This window comes from Dendropsophus ebraccatus, chromosome 8 (assembly GCF_027789765.1).
Source record: "Dendropsophus ebraccatus isolate aDenEbr1 chromosome 8, aDenEbr1.pat, whole genome shotgun sequence".
In the NCBI taxonomy this organism is placed as follows: domain Eukaryota; kingdom Metazoa; phylum Chordata; class Amphibia; order Anura; family Hylidae; genus Dendropsophus; species Dendropsophus ebraccatus.
Window position 1 is genome coordinate 30,709,757 of NC_091461.1, and position 19,211 is coordinate 30,728,967.

The following is a 19,211-nucleotide window of genomic DNA, read 5'->3' on the forward strand; positions in this document are numbered from 1 at the left end:
TAAGTACTGGAAGACAGATTTTTAAGTAGAAGTAAACTACAAATCTATATAAGTTTCTGAAACCAGTTGATTTGAAAGAAAAATATTTTCACTGGACAACCCCTTTAACACTATAGCTTTGTGATTTTAACTTAGATCTGCATTTCTCTCATGGGTCTTTTTTTTAACATTTTTAAAGCAATATTACATTGTTAGTACAGAACTGGTGTTAAGGGCTTATTACATGGGGTGGTTATCATTCAAAATGTTTTGACATAAACAGTGGGTAGTAAACAGCAAAGAATTAGCAGGACAGAGGGACAGAAATAGTAAGAAATAAAACTCCATATACAAAGGAAAAATCTGTACCTGATTGATCTAGTAGCATTTATGTCAAAAACATTAGTTTTTTGGGGGCTACTGAGGTGCTGTATATTAGGCTGGGTATGTATTTTTGAAGCCATATAGTAAAAATTTGTACTAACTGTAATTTTTTTTCTTTAAGTCTCTCTGATGTTATTTTGCCTAGATGATGTGGGAACACAGCCTTATGTTGTCCCCCCCCCCCCCCCAGTCCCTTCTGATATAATAAAAACTATTCCATAAAATGTAAGTGACCTAAAACAGCACTGATGGAATCTACACCTCATCCAGCACATACATTGGTGAGGGACTACTTGCATCTCACAGTATTTGGTATTATTGAATTTGTACAATAGAATAGAAAATATATATTATATTGTAGTGAAATGATAGAATCCGGGGGGTTGATCACTGACCCCTTTCAGGGAAATGATGGAATGATTGATCGAGAAGTCATCCAGCTCTATGTTTGGCGGTAAAGGCGGACAGGGGAGCAGAGTGGCATGCCTCCCTGGCAAGCGTATGGTGGCGGACAGGAACTCCCGGCAGGCATACGACGGCGTAGGCGGATGGGGGGAGCAGAGCGGCACACCTCCCCGGCAAGCATATGGCGGCAGGGCGGACAGGAAAGCAGAGCTGCATGCCTCCCCGGCAGGCATATGGCGTTGGGGGTAGACGGAACCGCGGGCGGACTGGGGAGCAGAGTGGCAAACCTCCGGCGTCGGGGCAGACGGGGAGCAGAGCGAAAGGCCGCACACTTCCCAACAGGCATACAGCGGCGGGGACGGACGGGCTGGGGGAGCAGGAGGTGTGTAGCAGGGGAAACGAGCGGAACGGGAAGCAGAGAGGGGGCGGAGGAGGACGGGGAGCAGGGAGGCGATAAGGTAAGTGAATTTTATGTCGCAGGGGGAAATGATAGAGTTCATTCCATCATTTCCCTGAAAGGGGTCAGAGATTGATCAATTCCCTAGGGAAATGATGGAACGGCGCGGTCATTTCATCATTTCCCGGGATTTGATCAAATCCCTTAGTGATTTGACCAAATCCCTGATTCTATCATTTCACTGCAATATATACATATATACATATATATACACATATATATAAAATTTAAAAGCTGTAATTAAGGAGCCAATAGACATGTGGTACCTGACTTCTGCACCAGCCAGATTGAAATTTATTTAAATTTTGATGCTACTGTTCGAGAGTAAAGTACCAATTTTCCATTACATATTGATTGTTAATTCACCATTTTTCACCCATTTTTGTTTTACAGCTCAGAGGGACACACTGTACTGAATCATACAACTCCCGACAGTATCACTAAGTGGGTCACTGATGCCTTCTGCTTGAGTTCATCTGGTTTTGCCAGTGTCAGGGATGTTGAGCTCACCACATTCCAGCCTTACTTCATTGACCTGATTGTCCCCTACTCTGTTGTACAAGGAGAGAAATTTACAGTACAAGCCATGGTCTTCAGCTATATAAAGAAATGTATTCTGGTGAGTAAAATTGTAATGATTTTAAATTTTTTAAAATACTTGCTTTTAGGAAATCATGTATATGTGAGCCCTAAGTTATTTTCACACACAGTAAAATAATACCAAAATGAGTCCATAATTTTAGTGAAAATAAAACACGAGTCATTTCTAAAACCAATGGATGAATTTTAAATCAGGTTATAAGCTTTGGTCACCACAACATGGATAAGCGACAGAACTTCTGTCAGGGACCATATATATATATATATATATATATATATATATAACATTTTTTAAAGAGGTTGGTACATAAGGAGAATATTGTGGATGTTATCCTCTACTGTATGTGCAATTTCCTATTGACTTCAGTGTATTTTTATATTGAAAATACAGCTGTATTTTGATCGTGTATTTTGAACGTGTGAACGTACATGTTCTGTGCGGCCGCTATTCAATGTATAGTGGCTGCACAAAGCTGACATGTCAGTTTTTCATGCGGCCGGTTAGAATCCAGGGCGATAGTGTACTATATGTATACGCAAGGATTCCATTCATGCACATACAACAAATGTTTTGTATAAATCACGGCTGTTGTTGTAAATTTATACAAAACATATGTTGTGTGAACATGGCCTAAGGAAACATTGACAAAACTGCAGGTATTACATGTGCATTGAGATAAAGAATCAGTCTTAGGCCATGTTACCACTGCATAAGTTTCGTAATAATCAATTACTGCAGAAATTACGTAGTAGTACCTTCTAAGGAATCCCGGCCAGAGTGTATACACATAGTGGGAGATTTATGAAGTCCGGTGTTTTTTACGCCGGGCTTACAAATGTCCCTGCAGCTCTGGAGCTCAGGGGATTTATGTAGAGGCGCATTGCCTCTACATAAATCCTGATCGCACGGTGCCTGATCCACGGTGCTCAGAGCTGGCGTAGGTTTCAGTATCATTTTTCCATGGAAAAAATATAGATTCGGCGCACGCAGAGGCCGCGCCCCCTCTACGTATAGCCACACCCCCGTAACGGCCCCTTTCTACCCCATTGGCGAAGGTGGCGCAGATGGGGCAGATGCGGAAAAAATATTTACAAAAATACAGATTGGGAATATTTTTACGCCGATTTGCCCCATCTGTGGCTAAAAAGGCATTTACACCTTTTCATACATGTCCCTCATAGTATACACTCCGGCCGGGGTCCCTAGCGGTGCTGCAAGAAACTGACATGTCAGTTTCAATAAATAGTGGCTCCTGCCACACGCTCCATTTTGTGCAGTGGGGAATTCTGATGCACGGATGCGCCCACATAAGAATTTAGCAGCGGTAAAGATCATCCGGCCGGTACTTCAGTGATGATGATCTTTTCTGACAACGGATGATGATGATGATCTTTTCTGACACCGGGCGTTCCGTGACCCAGCTGTTGTCTTACAGAGCGGGAACATAGCTTTAACCGTTTAAGGACAGGGCCTCTTTTCGTTTTTGCGTTTTTGTTTTTTCCTCCTTGTGTTTAAAAGGCCATAGCACTTGCATTTTTCCACCTAGAAACCCACATCAGCCCTTATTTTTTGCGTCACTAACTGTACTTTGCAATGACAGGCTGAATTTTTGCATAAAGTACACGCAAAACCAGGAAAAAAATTCAATGTGTGGTGAAATTGAAAAAGAAAAACGCATTTCTTTTATTTGGGGGGATTGTGTTTTTATGCCATTCGCCCTGGGGTAAAACTGACTTGTTATTCATGTTCCTCAAGTCGTTACGATTAAAACGATATATAACATGTATAACTTTTCTTTTATCTGATGGCCTGTAAAAAATTCAAACCATTGTTAACAAATATACACTCCTTAAAACCGCTCCATTCCCAGGCTTATAGCGCTTTTATCCTTTGGTCTATGGGGCTGTGTCAGGTGTCATTTTTTGCACCATGATGTGTTCTTTCTATCGGTACCTTGATTGCGCATATATGACTTTTTGATCGCTCTTTATTACATTTTTTCTGGATTTGATGCAACCAAAAATGCGCAATTTTGCACTTTGGGATTCTTTTGCGCTTACGCCGTTTGCTGTACGAGATCAGGAATGTGATTGATTAATTAATAGTTCGGGCAATTACATACACGGCGATTTTTTTACACATATACTAGAAGCCCCCCTGGGGGACTTCTAGTATATACACTTTGATCTCTCATTGAGATCTTTGCTGTATAGTTATACAGCAAAGATCAATGAGATCGGCACTCGTTTGCTTTCGGCTGCTGCAGCCGAAACACACGAGTGCAGAGCCGGGGACGGCGCCATCTTGGATCGGTCCCCGGCCGGCAGCAGGTACAGAGATCGCTCCTCCGGGACAACGTCCCGAAGGAGCGATCTCACCCACTAGACACCAGATAAATGCTGCATCCAGTAATCGGATGCAGCTGTCATGTTTGACAGCTGCATCTGATTACTGTATTAGCGGGCACAACGATCGGACCGTGCCCGCTAATACCGGCGGTCCCGGGCTACAAGGGGCACCCGGAACCGCGGCAGTTCATAGCGGGGTCGCAGCGATTTTAAGAAACTTTGTAATTGGGTTTATTAGCCGAAAAATGCATTTTTGTCATGAAACATGAAGAGGTTTGAAGCTCTCCCCCTGTCTTCATGGTTTTCCTATGGAGAGAGTGAGATGAGGCACCAAAACAGGACAACAAAGAGTTAAGTTACAGCTACATGATCAGGCTCTCTCCTCTGATGTCACCACTGACCTCTCTGACCTCTGAATAGCACTCTGAATAGCTCCCCCACTGTGTAATCCTTTGTTCTCTGCTGCCAACTAATCTTGCTTCTTCCCTCTCCCCTCTCCATAGCTCAGACAGGATCCGACTGATAAACAGCCGAGATTTCCTGATTCTGAGCAGTGGATGACAGAAAAGAGAGGGGGGGGGACCTGGGAAACGGCTTCTTAAATGCAGATAATGGCATATTTGCCTAATAAACCCAATTACAAAGTTTCTTAAAATCGCCTGGACTATTGATTTCTGCAAAAAAAAAAAAGATTTAACAACAGTGACACTTTAAGATGTCTACTTAACACAAAAACTATATAATCCGAGAAGAAATAGTTGCCAAGGTTGTAAATATTAGGTATGTGGAAATATGGTCACACGAAGTAAACAAAGGTCATTTAGGAAAGATGAAAGAAAAGGAGAAGTGAGGAATAAGATGTTAAATGAAAGCATCAGATAACTTTGGATTTGGAATCACAGATGGAATAGCTTCAGATGTGGTACATAAACATATGACCAAGACAGTAATGACTTAGCTGGTGGAATTTATATTGAGAGGTCCATAAGTCTTTCCAGAGGTAAAGCTGCTCCTATTACTTCAAAGGGAAGGTCAGCTTTTTATTAATGCTCAAGGTTTTGCAAAGAGTATAAAAAGGATGTGACGTTCAGATGATGATAGATTACTGACTGACTGAGATAAACTCATGTATTTTTCCCCATAACAGATTGTGGCGTCGCTGTCTGATTCAGAGGATCTTATTACAGTTGACAAAAAGGAGCAGGCCAGATGTGTCTGTGAGGGGCGTTCACACAGGTTCTCCTGGGATGTTTCAACCTTAAAACCAAGTACTGAAAATAATTATTCAAAATAATTTTTACTTTTAAAGGGAAATTTTACTTTTAGGCAAGGTTCACACGTAATGTATCCACAGCGGATTTCACACTGCAAGTTCACAGTGTAATCCGCTGAGGATATCTCTCCTGTCATTTTCCAATACGATTACATACTTGCAGCGGGATTGCCATCCCGCTAATCTACGCTCTGTATAGCCTAGATTAGAGCAGGGCTTAGATCTGACCAACAGATATGTCGCTCTTGCATAAGCCATACCTAGACTACCTAGAAGGTTACAACTTTCTGGTGAGATAGAGTTGGACTTAACCTTGCAGAAATTGGTTCTCACCGGGAAAAGTTAAAGCTGCCTGGGGAAGTGTCATATGAACTAAGGGGGACATTTATCATTTGCACCTTTTTTTGAGAATATTTTTATCACTGTGCACTGTCTTATATATTTGCAGCCTAGTAAGGTATTTATGAACATTCACATGTTGGTTCATAAATCACCTGCCATAGCTTCCCTGGTGCTGCACATCTTACTGCAGGTATTCATGAATTGACCTTAGTTAGGAAAGTTCGAATATTTCAAAATTCTCACTTGATAAATCCCGGCTAAGAAAATTCTTATGAATAACCACGCCCACAAGAGTCAAAAAGGCAAAAAACAGGCACGAGGTGTCATATTCACACATACACCGAGCTACACTGACGAAGGTCTGTGCACATCACACATACGCCAAAAAATGCTAAGGAGCACAAGGTACACTGCCGCCGTGTGTTCATTTGCCACCGTTAGTCCTTCAGGTCTTCGGGTCAAGCTGCATGTTCTTCTACATGTAGTATAGATCTAGCCACTGGGGGGGGGGGGGGGGGCGCGTGCACACTGCTCTGTGGCTTAATTACTCTGCACCTGTGACTTAGCCATTTAAGGAAGCTTCCTGCATATGTGCTCTTCCTCAGCGTCAAGGTCCTTTGGTCCTGCAAACGTGTTTGTGCATTTGCTCTGCAAAAGCGTTCTTGTAATTCCTGCTCTGGTTCCTGTGTTCCTGTTATGGTGTTCCTGTCCTGTTCCTGTGTTACCGCTGTTGTGTCCTTGTTCCCTGGTGTTTCTACTGTTTAATCCTGCACTCCCAGTTGCTTCCAGTATACCTGCGTTTTCCTGTCCAGAGTGTGAACCTGTCCCAAGCTGTGTTTGCTCCAACTACCGTTCCTGCATCTGCTTACCCACTTTGTGTGAAGTGCACTGTGTGAAGTACACCTGTGTTTTCATCCTCAGCATCTGTCACATGCATCTAGTACTCTTATCCAGTGTGTCCTGTGCGTGCATATTCAATTGTGTATTGTCAGTTTGGCAACACGGTTGGTTCCACCCTTGCCATCTGGTCTGCCCGGACCAGCTATGTAAACTTTAGACTTGCAGTTATGTAAACTTTAGACTTGGATACAGGTAGATACAGGTACTGGGATACTGCACATTTGTATCCAGAAGGGCCTGTTACTAATATTTCTCCATAATTTTTTGTTTATTTTAAAATAAAAGTGATAAGACTCTACATTCTTATTTCAGAATCAGTTAAGGTTCATGTTGACAGTGGATCTATAGAAGTGGTAGGAGAGTGCTCCCAAGATGCTCTTCTGATAGGGGAAGATCACAGAAAGGACTCTATAGAGAAAACCATTGTGGTCAAGGTAAGGTACACTAACCACAATATAAACAATGTACTGAAAAGGGTGTTGTTTTATTTAAAGGAGACCTGAACACCTTTCAGGGTTATATACATTCTTATTAGAGATGAGCGAACCTCGAGCATGCTCGAGTTAATCCAAACCCGATCGTTCGGCATTTGATTAGTGGGGGCTGCTGAAGTTGGATAGTTGGATGTTTTCCACATAGCCTTAGGGCTTTATCCAACTTCAGCAGCCCCCACTAATCAAATGCCAAACGATCGGGTTCGGATTAAATCGAGCATGCTTCAGGTTCGCTCATCTCTAATCCTTTCAGTAGTCATGACCATCCTATTTTGTAAATGTTATAGCAGGGCCAGTCTTAGATTGAACGTTGCCATAAAAACTTCTCTTGATACCTCCCCATCTCTTTATGAATTATGATACAATGCTCAAATTTTATGGTTATATAATGTACAAATAACATTACCAGGCAGAACAACATGAACAGTCCAGTTAATTTCAGTGTTGCCCCCTTTACAATGATAAAAGACTGTACCCTGTGTTAATACATAGCTAGCAATCCTTATACTCCTTTAACTACATGGGATGTAGTTCAGTCTAGAATAGGCTCTAGTTTAGGCTTTTAGTTCAGTCTAGACTAGTAGTCTATCCTGATAATACAGAAGTTAAATATATGACCTGTATGTAAAAATTTGTGTTTACCTTTAGCCAAGAGGACATGAAGACGAAACGACAAAGACCTTCCTACTTTTACCTTTAGGTAATTAACAATGATAACATGAATAGAGAAGGGGACAACTACAGGGTGCTGAGTATTGGGAGATCTGCATAAGATGAGCACTGTGTAGTAGTATTGTTTCACTGAATTTATTTTTCATAATACAATTATAAATACATGTGTTAATATTACATAGATTTGTTGCATGTTGTACGTTGATAGAAGAACATTGAACACACTTGAAAAATCTATGTTTTCCTGTCACTGAATTAAAGGGAACTTGTCACCCCCCGTGCTGGGGTGAAGGACGCCCCCCCCCCCTGCTGAAGACCCTTATACTTACCCCTTCTCTCCAATTCCCGCTCCTGGAGCCAGTCCCGGGGCGGAGATATCACCATCGGAAGCCATGCGCGCGCGCTCCTGAGTCCGATGCCCATAGAGAATGATGGCTCCATTCATTCTCTATGGGCGTCGGACCCATCTCAGGAGCGCGCGCATGGCTTCTAACGGTGATATCTCTATCCCAGGACCAGCTCCAGGCGTGGGACTTGGAGAAAAGGGGTAAGTATCTGGGGCTCTAGACGGGGGGTCCGGCGGCCTTCACCCTGGCATGGGGGGTGACAGGTCTCCTTTGAATATAAAACTCACATATGTTCCTTTCCACCCGCTCTGCATTGTTAGTAAAGGTTACAGTGTAGTACTAAATAGCAAAGTTGAATGTAACCAATAGATAAAAACCTGTAGACCCGCTACACATCAGTAGAGTTGGGGAGGGGCATTTCAAGACTAACTTCTCTTTTATCTCTGTTCTTATAAGATAACAGAGAGGCAATTACTATTAATATTGATGCTCCAGAGAGACTAGTAGCCGGCTCTGAACGTGCGCACATCATCATTCTGGGTGAGTGGGTATATTCTGTGAATTCTTAACTTATAGGATAATATTATACTGCAATTCTATATATATTTATAACATGTTTTGCCAGGTGATCTCATGGCTAATATCATTGTTAACTGGGATGATATTGTCCATTTGCCTGATGGATGTGGAGAACAGAATGCAGCAAAGTTTGTCAGATTTATTTACACCGTGGACTATCTCGAAAGCATACAAGAACTGACCCCCGAGAAAAAGGCCAAGGCTATCGAATCATTAATTGAAGGTGAGTGACATGACTGAGGCATAATGGGTGAATTTAATAATCCTAATATTTGACAATGTAAACTAAAGATCCCCATATACCTTAGACTTTGGTCAGCTGTCCCGGCTGCCAAACCCTTTCCTTCAGGAGAGATTACCCCTCCCCTCTCCATAGAGAATGCAGGACTGCTCAGCCATACTGAATGTTTCTGCATATGGGGAGGACATACAGCGATAAGGAGATATAACTGAAGGCCAGGCATTCGTTCGTCTGTTCAGTTATTGAAGGTGAATGGAGACAGAGTAGAACTCCATTCGGGACTTATCGGGCAAGGGATGGGTGAAAAGTGTTTTCCTGCCTCTGACGCTAAATGGGCCTGCCATGTCACGTTGTCACGGCCGCGGCGGCGTCCCGTGCTCCGGGCCGCCGCCGCGACCTCCCTCCATTCCATGCAGCTGCCGGGGTCCCGGTGCAGGGACCCGGCGCTGCTACATGTTCGGCCCCGGGGGGCGCCTTACCTGGTCCCGCTCCTGCCTCCGTCTGTGCCGGCCGGCGTGCGCGTCCCCGCCTCCTAGGGCGCGCGCGCGCCGGCTGTCTCAGATTTAAAGGGCCAGTCCGCACCTAATTGGTAGTTGCACCCAATCACTCCCCTATAAATCCCAGCATGCCCTGTCCCTGGTGTTGGAGCCTCTACATGCTTCCCATAGCGTTTGGCCCAGCTCCCTGTTGTTCCTGATTCCCGTCCGTTACCTGGTTCCTAGTCCCTGTTCCTGATTCCTATCCGCCACCTTGTCCCTAGTCCTTGTTCCTGGTTCCTGTTCCCCTGCATCACTATTGCTCCTGTGTATTGCCTGTCACCTGCGGTTACGTCCACTGACCTCTGCAGCACCATCTCCTGCCTACTGCTCCTGCCACGCCTCGCCTGCCGTCACCAGCAACCATGCCAGGGGTAGCGACCTGTGGGTCGCCTGCCGCAGCAAGTCCATCCCGCCTTGCGGCGGGCTCTGGTGAAAACCAGCGGCCCCTTAGACTCCGCTCCCTGGGGAGGTTAGTGCCATCGCTGGTGACGGTCCAGTGGATCCACTAGTCCAGGCGTTACAGTAGAGGGGGGGGGTACTGTCACGGCCGCGGCGGCGTCCCGTGCTCCGGGCCGCCGCCGCGACCTCCCTCCATTCTATGCAGCTGCCGGGGTCCCGGTGCAGGGACCCGGCGCTGCTACATGTTCGGCCCCGGGGGGCTTCTCCTCCACGTGGTCGAGTATACCCTCTCTCTGTGCCCGAGACTGAAGCCATGTCCTCCTACATCCAGGAGAACTTACAAAAGGGCTTCATCCGTAAATCCACGTCCCCAGCTGGCGCTGGATTTTTCTTTGTCCAGAAGAAGGACGGTTCCCTCCGCCCATGCATAGACTATCGGGGCTTGAATAAGGTGACTGTTAAGAACCGCTATCCTCTTCCGCTTATTCCTGAACTATTCGACCGTCTTCGTGGAGCTAAGATCTTCTCCAAGCTGGATCTCAGGGGAGCGTATAACTTGGTCCGTATTCGTAAAGGAGACGAATGGAAGACCGCTTTCAACACCAGAGATGGGCACTACGAATATCTGGTCATGCCATTCGGCCTATGCAATGCCCCAGCGGTCTTCCAGGAATTCGTGAACGACATCTTCCGAGACCTCCTCTATGTATGCGTCATTGTCTATTTGGACGACATTTTGGTCTTCTCCCCGGACCAGCAGACTCATGTGGCACAAGTGCGTCAGGTCCTACGAAGACTACGGGCCAACCATCTTTACGCCAAGCTAGAGAAGTGTGTTTTTCATCAGCGCAGTCTTCCATTTCTTGGCTATATCGTTTCCGACCAGGGTCTACAAATGGATCCAGCCAAGCTCGCAGCTGTCCTTCAATGGCCACGCCCGGTGGGACTTAGAGCCATCCAACGTTTCCTTGGCTTCGCCAACTATTATCGGCAATTCATCCCTCACTTCTCTACCCTGGTCGCACCCATAGTGGCTCTCACTAAAAAGAAGGCGGACCCCAGAAGTTGGCCTCCAGAGGCCGAACAAGCCTTCAATAGCCTCAAGTCTGCCTTTGCCTCTGCTCCTGCTCTGGTCCGCCCGGATGTCTCCAGGCCGTTTTCTCTCGAGGTCGACGCTTCTTCTGTGGGCGCAGGAGCCGTTCTCTCGCAAAGGGACACATCAGGCAAGACCAGAACCTGCGGGTTCTTCTCTAAGACTTTCTCCCCTGCCGAGAGGAACTATACCATTGGGGACCGTGAACTCCTGGCCATTAAGTTGGCACTGGAGGAGTGGCGTCATCTATTAGAGGGGGCTAAACACCCTGTTAACATCTACACGGACCACAAGAACCTCCTCTACCTCCAATCGGCTCAACGCCTCAATCCCAGGCAGGCTCGGTGGTCCCTCTTCTTCTCTCGGTTCAACTATACCATCCACTTCCGTCCAGCCGAGAAGAATCTGAAGGCCGATGCATTATCCCGAGCATCCGATGTCATGGGGCAGGAGGAATCTCCTCGTCACATAATACCTCCCGACCGCCTGGTGCCAGTTGCCACTTCTGCTCTGCAGAGACTGCCTCCCGGGAAGACTTATGTGCGCCCCGCACTCCGTAAACGCATCTTGAAGTGGGGGCATTCCTCTTTGGTAGCCGGGCATCCATGAGCCCAAAAGACCGGGCAATTGATCTCCCGTCACTACTGGTGGCCCAATCTCCTCCAGGATGTCAAGGATTTTGTGGCTTCCTGTGCAGTCTGTGCCAGGAATAAATCTCCCCGTCTAAGACCTGCCGGCCTACTATTGCCCTTGCCAGTCCCGGATCATCCCTGGCACCACATTGGGATGGATTTCATCACAGACCTACCTCCATCTGCGGGCAATACTGTTATTTGGGTGGTGACGGACCGCTTCTCTAAAATGGCTCACTTCGTGGCCCTTCCTGGTCTGCCCTCTGCTCCTCGTCTGGCTCAGTTGTTCTTCCGACACATCTTTCGCCTGCATGGACTTCCTCTTCACATTGTGTCCGACCGAGGCTCTCAATTTGTCTCTAAATTTTGGCGTGCCCTATGCTCGCAACTCCAAGTGAAGCTGGACTTCTCATCGGCCTATCATCCTCAAACTAACGGGCAAGTGGAGAGAGTCAATCAGATTCTGGGTAACTACCTACGCCATTTCGTTTCCAGCCGCCAAGACAACTGGTCCGATCTACTCCCATGGGCAGAATTCTCATATAACCACTTGGACTCGACTTCCACAGGCAAGTCCCCTTTCTATGTGGTCTACAGGCATCATCCTCGTCCTCCTCTGCCTCTCTCTCCATCCTCTGAAGTCCCAGCCGTGGAGGAGTTGTTATCTGACCTGCAATCGATCTGGGAACAAACTCGACAGTCCTTACTCAAAGCCTCCGAACGCATGAAGGACCAGGCTGATAAGAAGAGGAGACCTGCCACGAATTTTCTCCCAGGTGACAAAGTCTGGCTCTCGGCCAAATATGTCCGACTCAAGATCCCCAGCTACAAGTTGGGCCCTCGATTCCTCGGTCCTTTCTCGGTGCTAAGACGCATCAACCCTGTCACCTACAAACTCCGCCTACCCCCCACTATGCGGATTCCTAACTCCTTCCATGTTTCCCTCTTAAAACCAGTGGTCCTGAACCGGTTCTCCGATAGGTCTTCATTCTCTGCTCCACAAGCCGTCTCTGACGACGTCTACGCTGTTAAGGACATTCTGGCCATGAAGACTGTCAGAGGGAGAAGGTTCTTCCTGGTGGACTGGAAAGGATTTGGTCCTGAGGAGAGGTCCTGGGAACCAGAGGCTAACATCCTGGACCAAGATCTCATCAAGAGGTTCCTGCAGGTTAGAAAGAGGGGGAGGCCAAAGGGGGGGGTACTGTCACGGCCGCGGCGGCGTCCCGTGCTCCGGGCCGCCGCCGCGACCTCCCTCCATTCCATGCAGCTGCCGGGGTCCCGGTGCAGGGACCCGGCGCTGCTACATGTTCGGCCCCGGGGGGCGCCTTACCTGGTCCTGCTCCTGCCTCCGTCTGTGCCGGCCGGCGTGCGCGTCCCCGCCTCCTAGGGCGCGCGCGCGCCGGCTGTCTCAGATTTAAAGGGCCAGTCCGCACCTAATTGGTAGTTGCACCCAATCACTCCCCTATAAATCCCAGCATGCCCTGTCCCTGGTGTTGGAGCCTCTACATGCTTCCCATAGCGTTTGGCCCAGCTCCCTGTTGTTCCTGATTCCCGTCCGTTACCTGGTTCCTAGTCCCTGTTCCTGATTCCTATCCGCCACCTTGTCCCTAGTCCTTGTTCCTGGTTCCTGTTCCCCTGCATCACTATTGCTCCTGTGTATTGCCTGTCACCTGCGGTTACGTCCACTGACCTCTGCAGCACCATCTCCTGCCTACTGCTCCTGCCACGCCTCGCCTGCCGTCACCAGCAACCATGCCAGGGGTAGCGACCTGTGGGTCGCCTGCCGCAGCAAGTCCATCCCGCCTTGCGGCGGGCTCTGGTGAAAATCAGCGGCCCCTTAGACTCCGCTCCCTGGGGAGGTTAGTGCCATCGCTGGTGACGGTCCAGTGGATCCACTAGTCCAGGCGTTACACACGTCCCAACTCCCGCCTCAAGGCCAGGAAGTGGCCAGACACCGCGGACCCGAGCAGTGGAATGCAGGCAGCAGCACAGGAGCCGAAGAGGTGAGTGGATCTTATTGTTTTCATCCATCCGCTCTCTAGGAGTTGGGTCCTGGATGGAGTTCTCCCTTAAGATCAGGAACATAGGGGGAGATTTATCAAACATGGTGTAAAGTAAAACTGGCTCAGTTGCCCCTAGCAACCAATCAGATTCCACCTTTCATTCCTCACAGACTCTTCTGAAAATTAAAGGTGGAATCTGATTGGTTGCTAGCCCCTAGCGCGCTTTACTTTACACCATGTTTGTTAAATCTCCCCCATAGTGTTTTGAATTTTAAATCCTATTTCTAAGCCACTCCTTGCCTGTCACTAAGTCACATCCAAATGGTGAAAAAGGGCCCATGCCTCTGCACAAATGTGGTGGGAGTTGTGTAAGCTATTGTTTGTGATGTAATTTGGGACATAATTCTGGTACATTTGGAAAAGTAAATCATCCCTAATATTGTATAATTATAAAAATTGTAACAACTATTATTCCTATTGGACGTGTATGAATTCATTGATAAGTGGGTGTTACTGTTCCCTTTGTCAATGTTATGTGTTCCTCCTAGAGAGTATCCAATCACTGCTGACAGTATCAGGCTGTGTAGGTTGTATGTGCGAAAAAAAACAAAAACATATCAGGAGTTCTGGCACCTTTCCAACAAGATATGCTAAGTTGTTGCATCCATCGGACGGGATCATTTTTCTTTTCAAACCATCCGCTTTTACCAATTTTTACCAATTTAGCAAATATGAATTCTCTGCATCAGTGTAATCATTCTTCTTCTGCAGGTTACCAAACACAGCTCACATTCAAGAATAAAAATGGATCCTATACAGTTTTTCCAGATGGATCTGAAAATTTATGGTATGTATAAAAATGGTAGGAAACCAACTTTTTAGCAAGTATATAATTCATTATAGTGAAGTCACTGCCTGGGTTTGACCTGGTAATTTGAACGCAGGTGGCATATACGCTGAAGTATACCTTCCATGACGAGAGGCGGCAGGTGCCCGTAGCACCAATAGTTGCCAATGTTTCCAAATCATTGGCTAAATCAGGCCGCTAGTGGACATTGCGTGTCGGTGTGGGCTTCCATCCCTCTCTCATCTTGGAAGATACAGTACACTTCTACTAAGATGGAAAGAGGGATGAAATAGATGTCGAGGAGAAGAAAAGGTCTTTCCTCCTACAACCCCTGTAAATGTTTTGTTCTTTCTGCAGGCTCACAGCATTTACAGTCAAGGCTTTTAATGGTGCTCGGAAGTTCATCTACATAGATGATAGCCATATTCAGCAGGCTGTGAACTGGCTGCATAGCAAACAACTGCCCGATGGCTGCTTCAGCGAGGAGGGAGATTACTTCAACAATGAACTAGAGGTGAATATATATTTCAAGTAAATGTATGAACACACATGGTACAGGATGCACCATGCGTAAGGGCTCCATACGGGATAATTTTTAGCAGAACAGGCCGGGGTCACCCTGTATCAGCGCTAAAACAACAAACGAGCTAAAGCTTGTTAGTTGGTCGTCTTTTTGACTCATTCCTCATTGACTGCACATTTCCCAGACTGTTCTCCCAATGCCCAATGTCTTCAGTCCTGTCGCTTACGAGATAGCACATCATCCTACCAGTCACTGCTGGGATTCTGGGCTACCAGCTCATAGGCCTTAAAACTGAAGTACCTGCAGCCTATCATTGTGAATAGAAGTGAAGGAGGCTAATGGCCGAGTGTTTCACCATTACATTTGACTGCATTTGTGTCTGGAACATGAAGATGCAACTGAATGCATCTGGAGCACCATATTAAAAATCTGGGACTTTGACCCCAGATTCCTGGTGCAAGCAATGCAGCTGATGAACATAGACTAAGAGGTCACCTCCAGTTACAGAAGCTTCAACACACATGTACATTAAAGACCTCTAACACATGTAATACAGTACATAGACAAAGACACGAAGATAAGCAAAGCAACAAACACAGATTGACATAGACATAGACACATACACATGGGTGAACAGATTCATAGACATACTCATGTTTGACTGAAGCTAACAAAATAGCATTAGCCATATGGCAGAAAGACAGAGATATGATCACATTTTCCATTGAATCAGGAGGTAATATATAGGTGATGTCAGAAGCACCATAAAAACTTATGCACATAGCAACCATTTAAGCAGCTACTTTAGAGATAGCAGGTGTTAGAAGAACTCTGTGAAGGATAGTTCCACCATTTTTGTGATACACTAAAAAAAACCAGAACACTGTAGTACACTTGTGAAAAAGAGTACAGAAGGAGTTTTGAGTCACTTTAGCCCACAGTCTATTTAATCACAAATTCAAGTGTAAAATGTTTTTTCCTTCTGATTTACTATTTGTTGTGAAAAAGCAGTATATAGAGGTTTTAGATACAGCTCACCAAATCAGCTCGAGATTCAGCTGTGCACAGACTTGTTGCTTGGTAATGGCAACCCAAACTAAAACAGGAGGAAGAAGGAGCAGTCCAACAATATGGTGAAATTTCAATCCGAATGTCTTTATTGAGTAAAATGTATAATCAAGATATCCACGGAAACACTAACATGTTTCGGGCACACAGGCCGTTAATCATGCCATGACCAAATGCCTGTGCGTCTGAGACATGTTGGTGTTCCTGTGGACATCTTGATTAGGAGTAAAGACATTTTGATTGAAATTGCACCATGTTCATCCTTCCTCCTGCTATATAGGTTTTTCTGTCGCATTTTTCTAGAATGCCAGTCATATTGCTGTTCCCTAAAATGGGATACTTTTTTGGAAAACTTGGAAAAACCCATTGCTTTTTCTGATACCTTTATGTGTATATAAGAACCAGTGGGCATCCGCCACCAAAAAGGTAAAAAAAAAAAATCTTCTAGTATCTTTAAACAAGCTGTTAGTTACCATCACGTACCATCTGTTCACCTATAGCCATACACATTGCCATAACGTTGCCATTAAACTTGTCTAAAAGGGTTTTTAAGAGTTCCCACGCCTGCGGCTGTCATATTTTGCTAACGGTGTTGTACCCCTGTTTTTTCACCCATCTGGCGATGTCCTGCTCCGCCTCTCAGCTCAGTGACTCAAAAGTGCTTAGATACAATAGTTTGTGACCTAACAGTCTTATACAGTGCTTTTAGGGCTTTAAGGCTTTGTTCACACTACGTATCTTTCTGGCCATAGTGCGAACCGCGAATATACGCACATAGTTTTGAGGTTGATGCATTCGCTTGAAAGTATACGATATACGGCCGCAAAATGCACACTACGTATGAGCTTACGGCCGGATCGTATACGGCGCAGTGAAAAAAGAACAAGACCATTCTTTGAGGACGGAAATGTTCCAACTCACGGCCGTGGATTTCCATGCGGTCCTGTACGGAGTACTTATTTCAGCCAAATTGAACGTGATTTTTCGATCCAAAAGGTTCTGTGTGTTTTATTGGACTGGGCGAAGATTTCCAAGTAAATGACCTGCCTCAGATCGCTTCGAAACAAGCTAGGGAAGCATAACTCTACTACGGGTGTATGTTCACGGTTCGTCCGCATGTTCGCGATCCGGCCGCATGTCTATTTTTCCCACGGCCGTACTTTCAGCCGCACATGTACGGCTGTGTACGAACTACGGCCGGACTCATACGTAGTGTGAACATAGCCTAAGACTGTGTTATATATTGGTTTTAAGGTGAGTGAAAACTTACGGTTCAAGTCAAACTAGTTAGGTCTGAACTAAACTTTTTTACTGAAGTTAGTTGGACCAGCCAAACTGAATCTTTGAAAGTCCTTAAGGTCAATATAACTATTCGAGCCTGACTAACCTTTAAATCATTTCACCATAATGATAAAACATATCCGAACATTCCTCAATTTTATTTTATTTTTTTAACTTTAGGCAGATGATCTAGTGCCGCGCACGGCCTACATCGCAATTGCTCTCCTGGAACATCATGTTGTGTACAATGTAAGTCACTCAATGCTCTTTTACTTTCTAAGGGTATATGCACACTGAGCACACAGAATTCCGCCCGTGTAAATGCAACATTGCTCCTTTCCATAGAGAACACTGAGATTTCCGACTGCCCGTGCACACAGTCAATTTCCGTCTGGAATTCTGCGCGGAATCCGCGTTTCCGCCCGGAGAATTGACATCTCGATTCTTTGGGTGGATTCCGCTAGAGGAATCCTATAGAAGTTAATGGGACTTGAAATTCTGCTTTAAATCCGCTTGTATTCTGCTCTATTTCCACTTAAATTCTGCTCAAATTCAGCTCCTATTCTGCCAGAGCAGAATAGGCGAGGAATTTCAAGCAGAAATCTTTCAGCTACAATTCCTCGAGAATTGCTCAGTGTGCTTATACCCTAAATGAATTTATGAAAAATAGTTTGTAAAGATCTTTCTATAAGCCCAAGGAAAAATAAGAAACTTGATAGAAAGTTTTCTACCAAGCGGAAAAGAAAAATAACTTTTATAAGTAAGTGGTGTAAGTGGTGCAAAAGGAAAAAGTTTAAACTTTTATGCACAAAGCACTTTTAAGGACAAAAAGTTGATATCAGTTTCCTATAAAATCTGACAAATTTTTTAACAGAAATTGGCCATAGGGTTCTTGTGCATATACTGCAGCTATGTGAGACCCTTGTGGCACAAAAATATTGATTGCCCCAATTTTACAGTTACAGTTGACGCATAGATTTTTTATGTGCTTCACGAGCCTAAGGCAATTTACAGCAATTTCTATACCTTTTACCGTGCAGTTCTTGGCCACACTACAGATACTGTGGCACGGCCGGTAATTGTCATACAACCTCAACTCACCTTCTTTTCGAGTTGAATCTGAGCATTGGGGCCCTGGATTAAAATCTCACCAAGGATAAAATCTGCAAGGAGCTTGTTTGTATTGGTTTCCTACAAAGCAAATGGTAAATTTAGATTGTGAGCCCAAATGGTGACAGGGACTTTTTAAGTGACGACAATCTATACATTCAATGCTGCAGAATAAGTTAGCGCTATATAAAGAAAGGAAATAATTATCCGAAACTAACAAATGTATCAATTGCCGTTAAATTATTACGTTTAATAAGGTTTATGGCAAACCTGATCTACCCATGTGTTGTATAGTTGGCCATTTATTTTAATGGTGGCTGTCATAATAATACAATGCCAGTCCACGGTTATTAGAATTTCTATACAATGCATTGTGTTGATGAGTACTATCAAAGAAAGCATGCTTTATACTATGCAAGTGTGCTAGTATGTCTATGACAATTGTGCTATGTTGTTGATTCAGGGAAGTATTGTGGAAAATGCCCTGAGCTGTCTGAGGAAATCAGTGGACAGTGTTACATCGGTGCACACCCAGGCTCTCCTGGCATATGCCTTCACCTTATCAGGAGACAGTGAGCTAAGAGATCAGATACTGAAGAAACTGGATGAGAGTGCTGAAAAGAAAGGTGAGTATAAATTTCTTCTTCTCTCTTACATATACCAAGATAACAGGTATAACATGTTCTTCTTGCAT

At 45.3% G+C, this 19,211-nt stretch overlaps 1 protein-coding gene across 1 annotated transcript in view; it reads left to right on the plus strand.

The window, feature by feature from the left end:
- LOC138799211 (alpha-2-macroglobulin-like) overlaps nt 1-19,211 on the plus strand; it is a 60,825-nt gene that overhangs the window by 28,759 nt on the left and 12,855 nt on the right. Inside the window, exons 19-28 of the mRNA XM_069980097.1 lie at nt 1,619-1,844; nt 5,322-5,442; nt 7,002-7,123; nt 7,832-7,883; nt 8,659-8,742; nt 8,828-9,004; nt 14,460-14,535; nt 14,893-15,049; nt 17,588-17,656; nt 18,981-19,143. Of these exons, the coding sequence (XP_069836198.1) occupies nt 1,619-1,844; nt 5,322-5,442; nt 7,002-7,123; nt 7,832-7,883; nt 8,659-8,742; nt 8,828-9,004; nt 14,460-14,535; nt 14,893-15,049; nt 17,588-17,656; nt 18,981-19,143 (1,247 nt within the window). The remainder of the gene's footprint in view (nt 1-1,618; nt 1,845-5,321; nt 5,443-7,001; nt 7,124-7,831; nt 7,884-8,658; nt 8,743-8,827; nt 9,005-14,459; nt 14,536-14,892; nt 15,050-17,587; nt 17,657-18,980; nt 19,144-19,211) is intronic.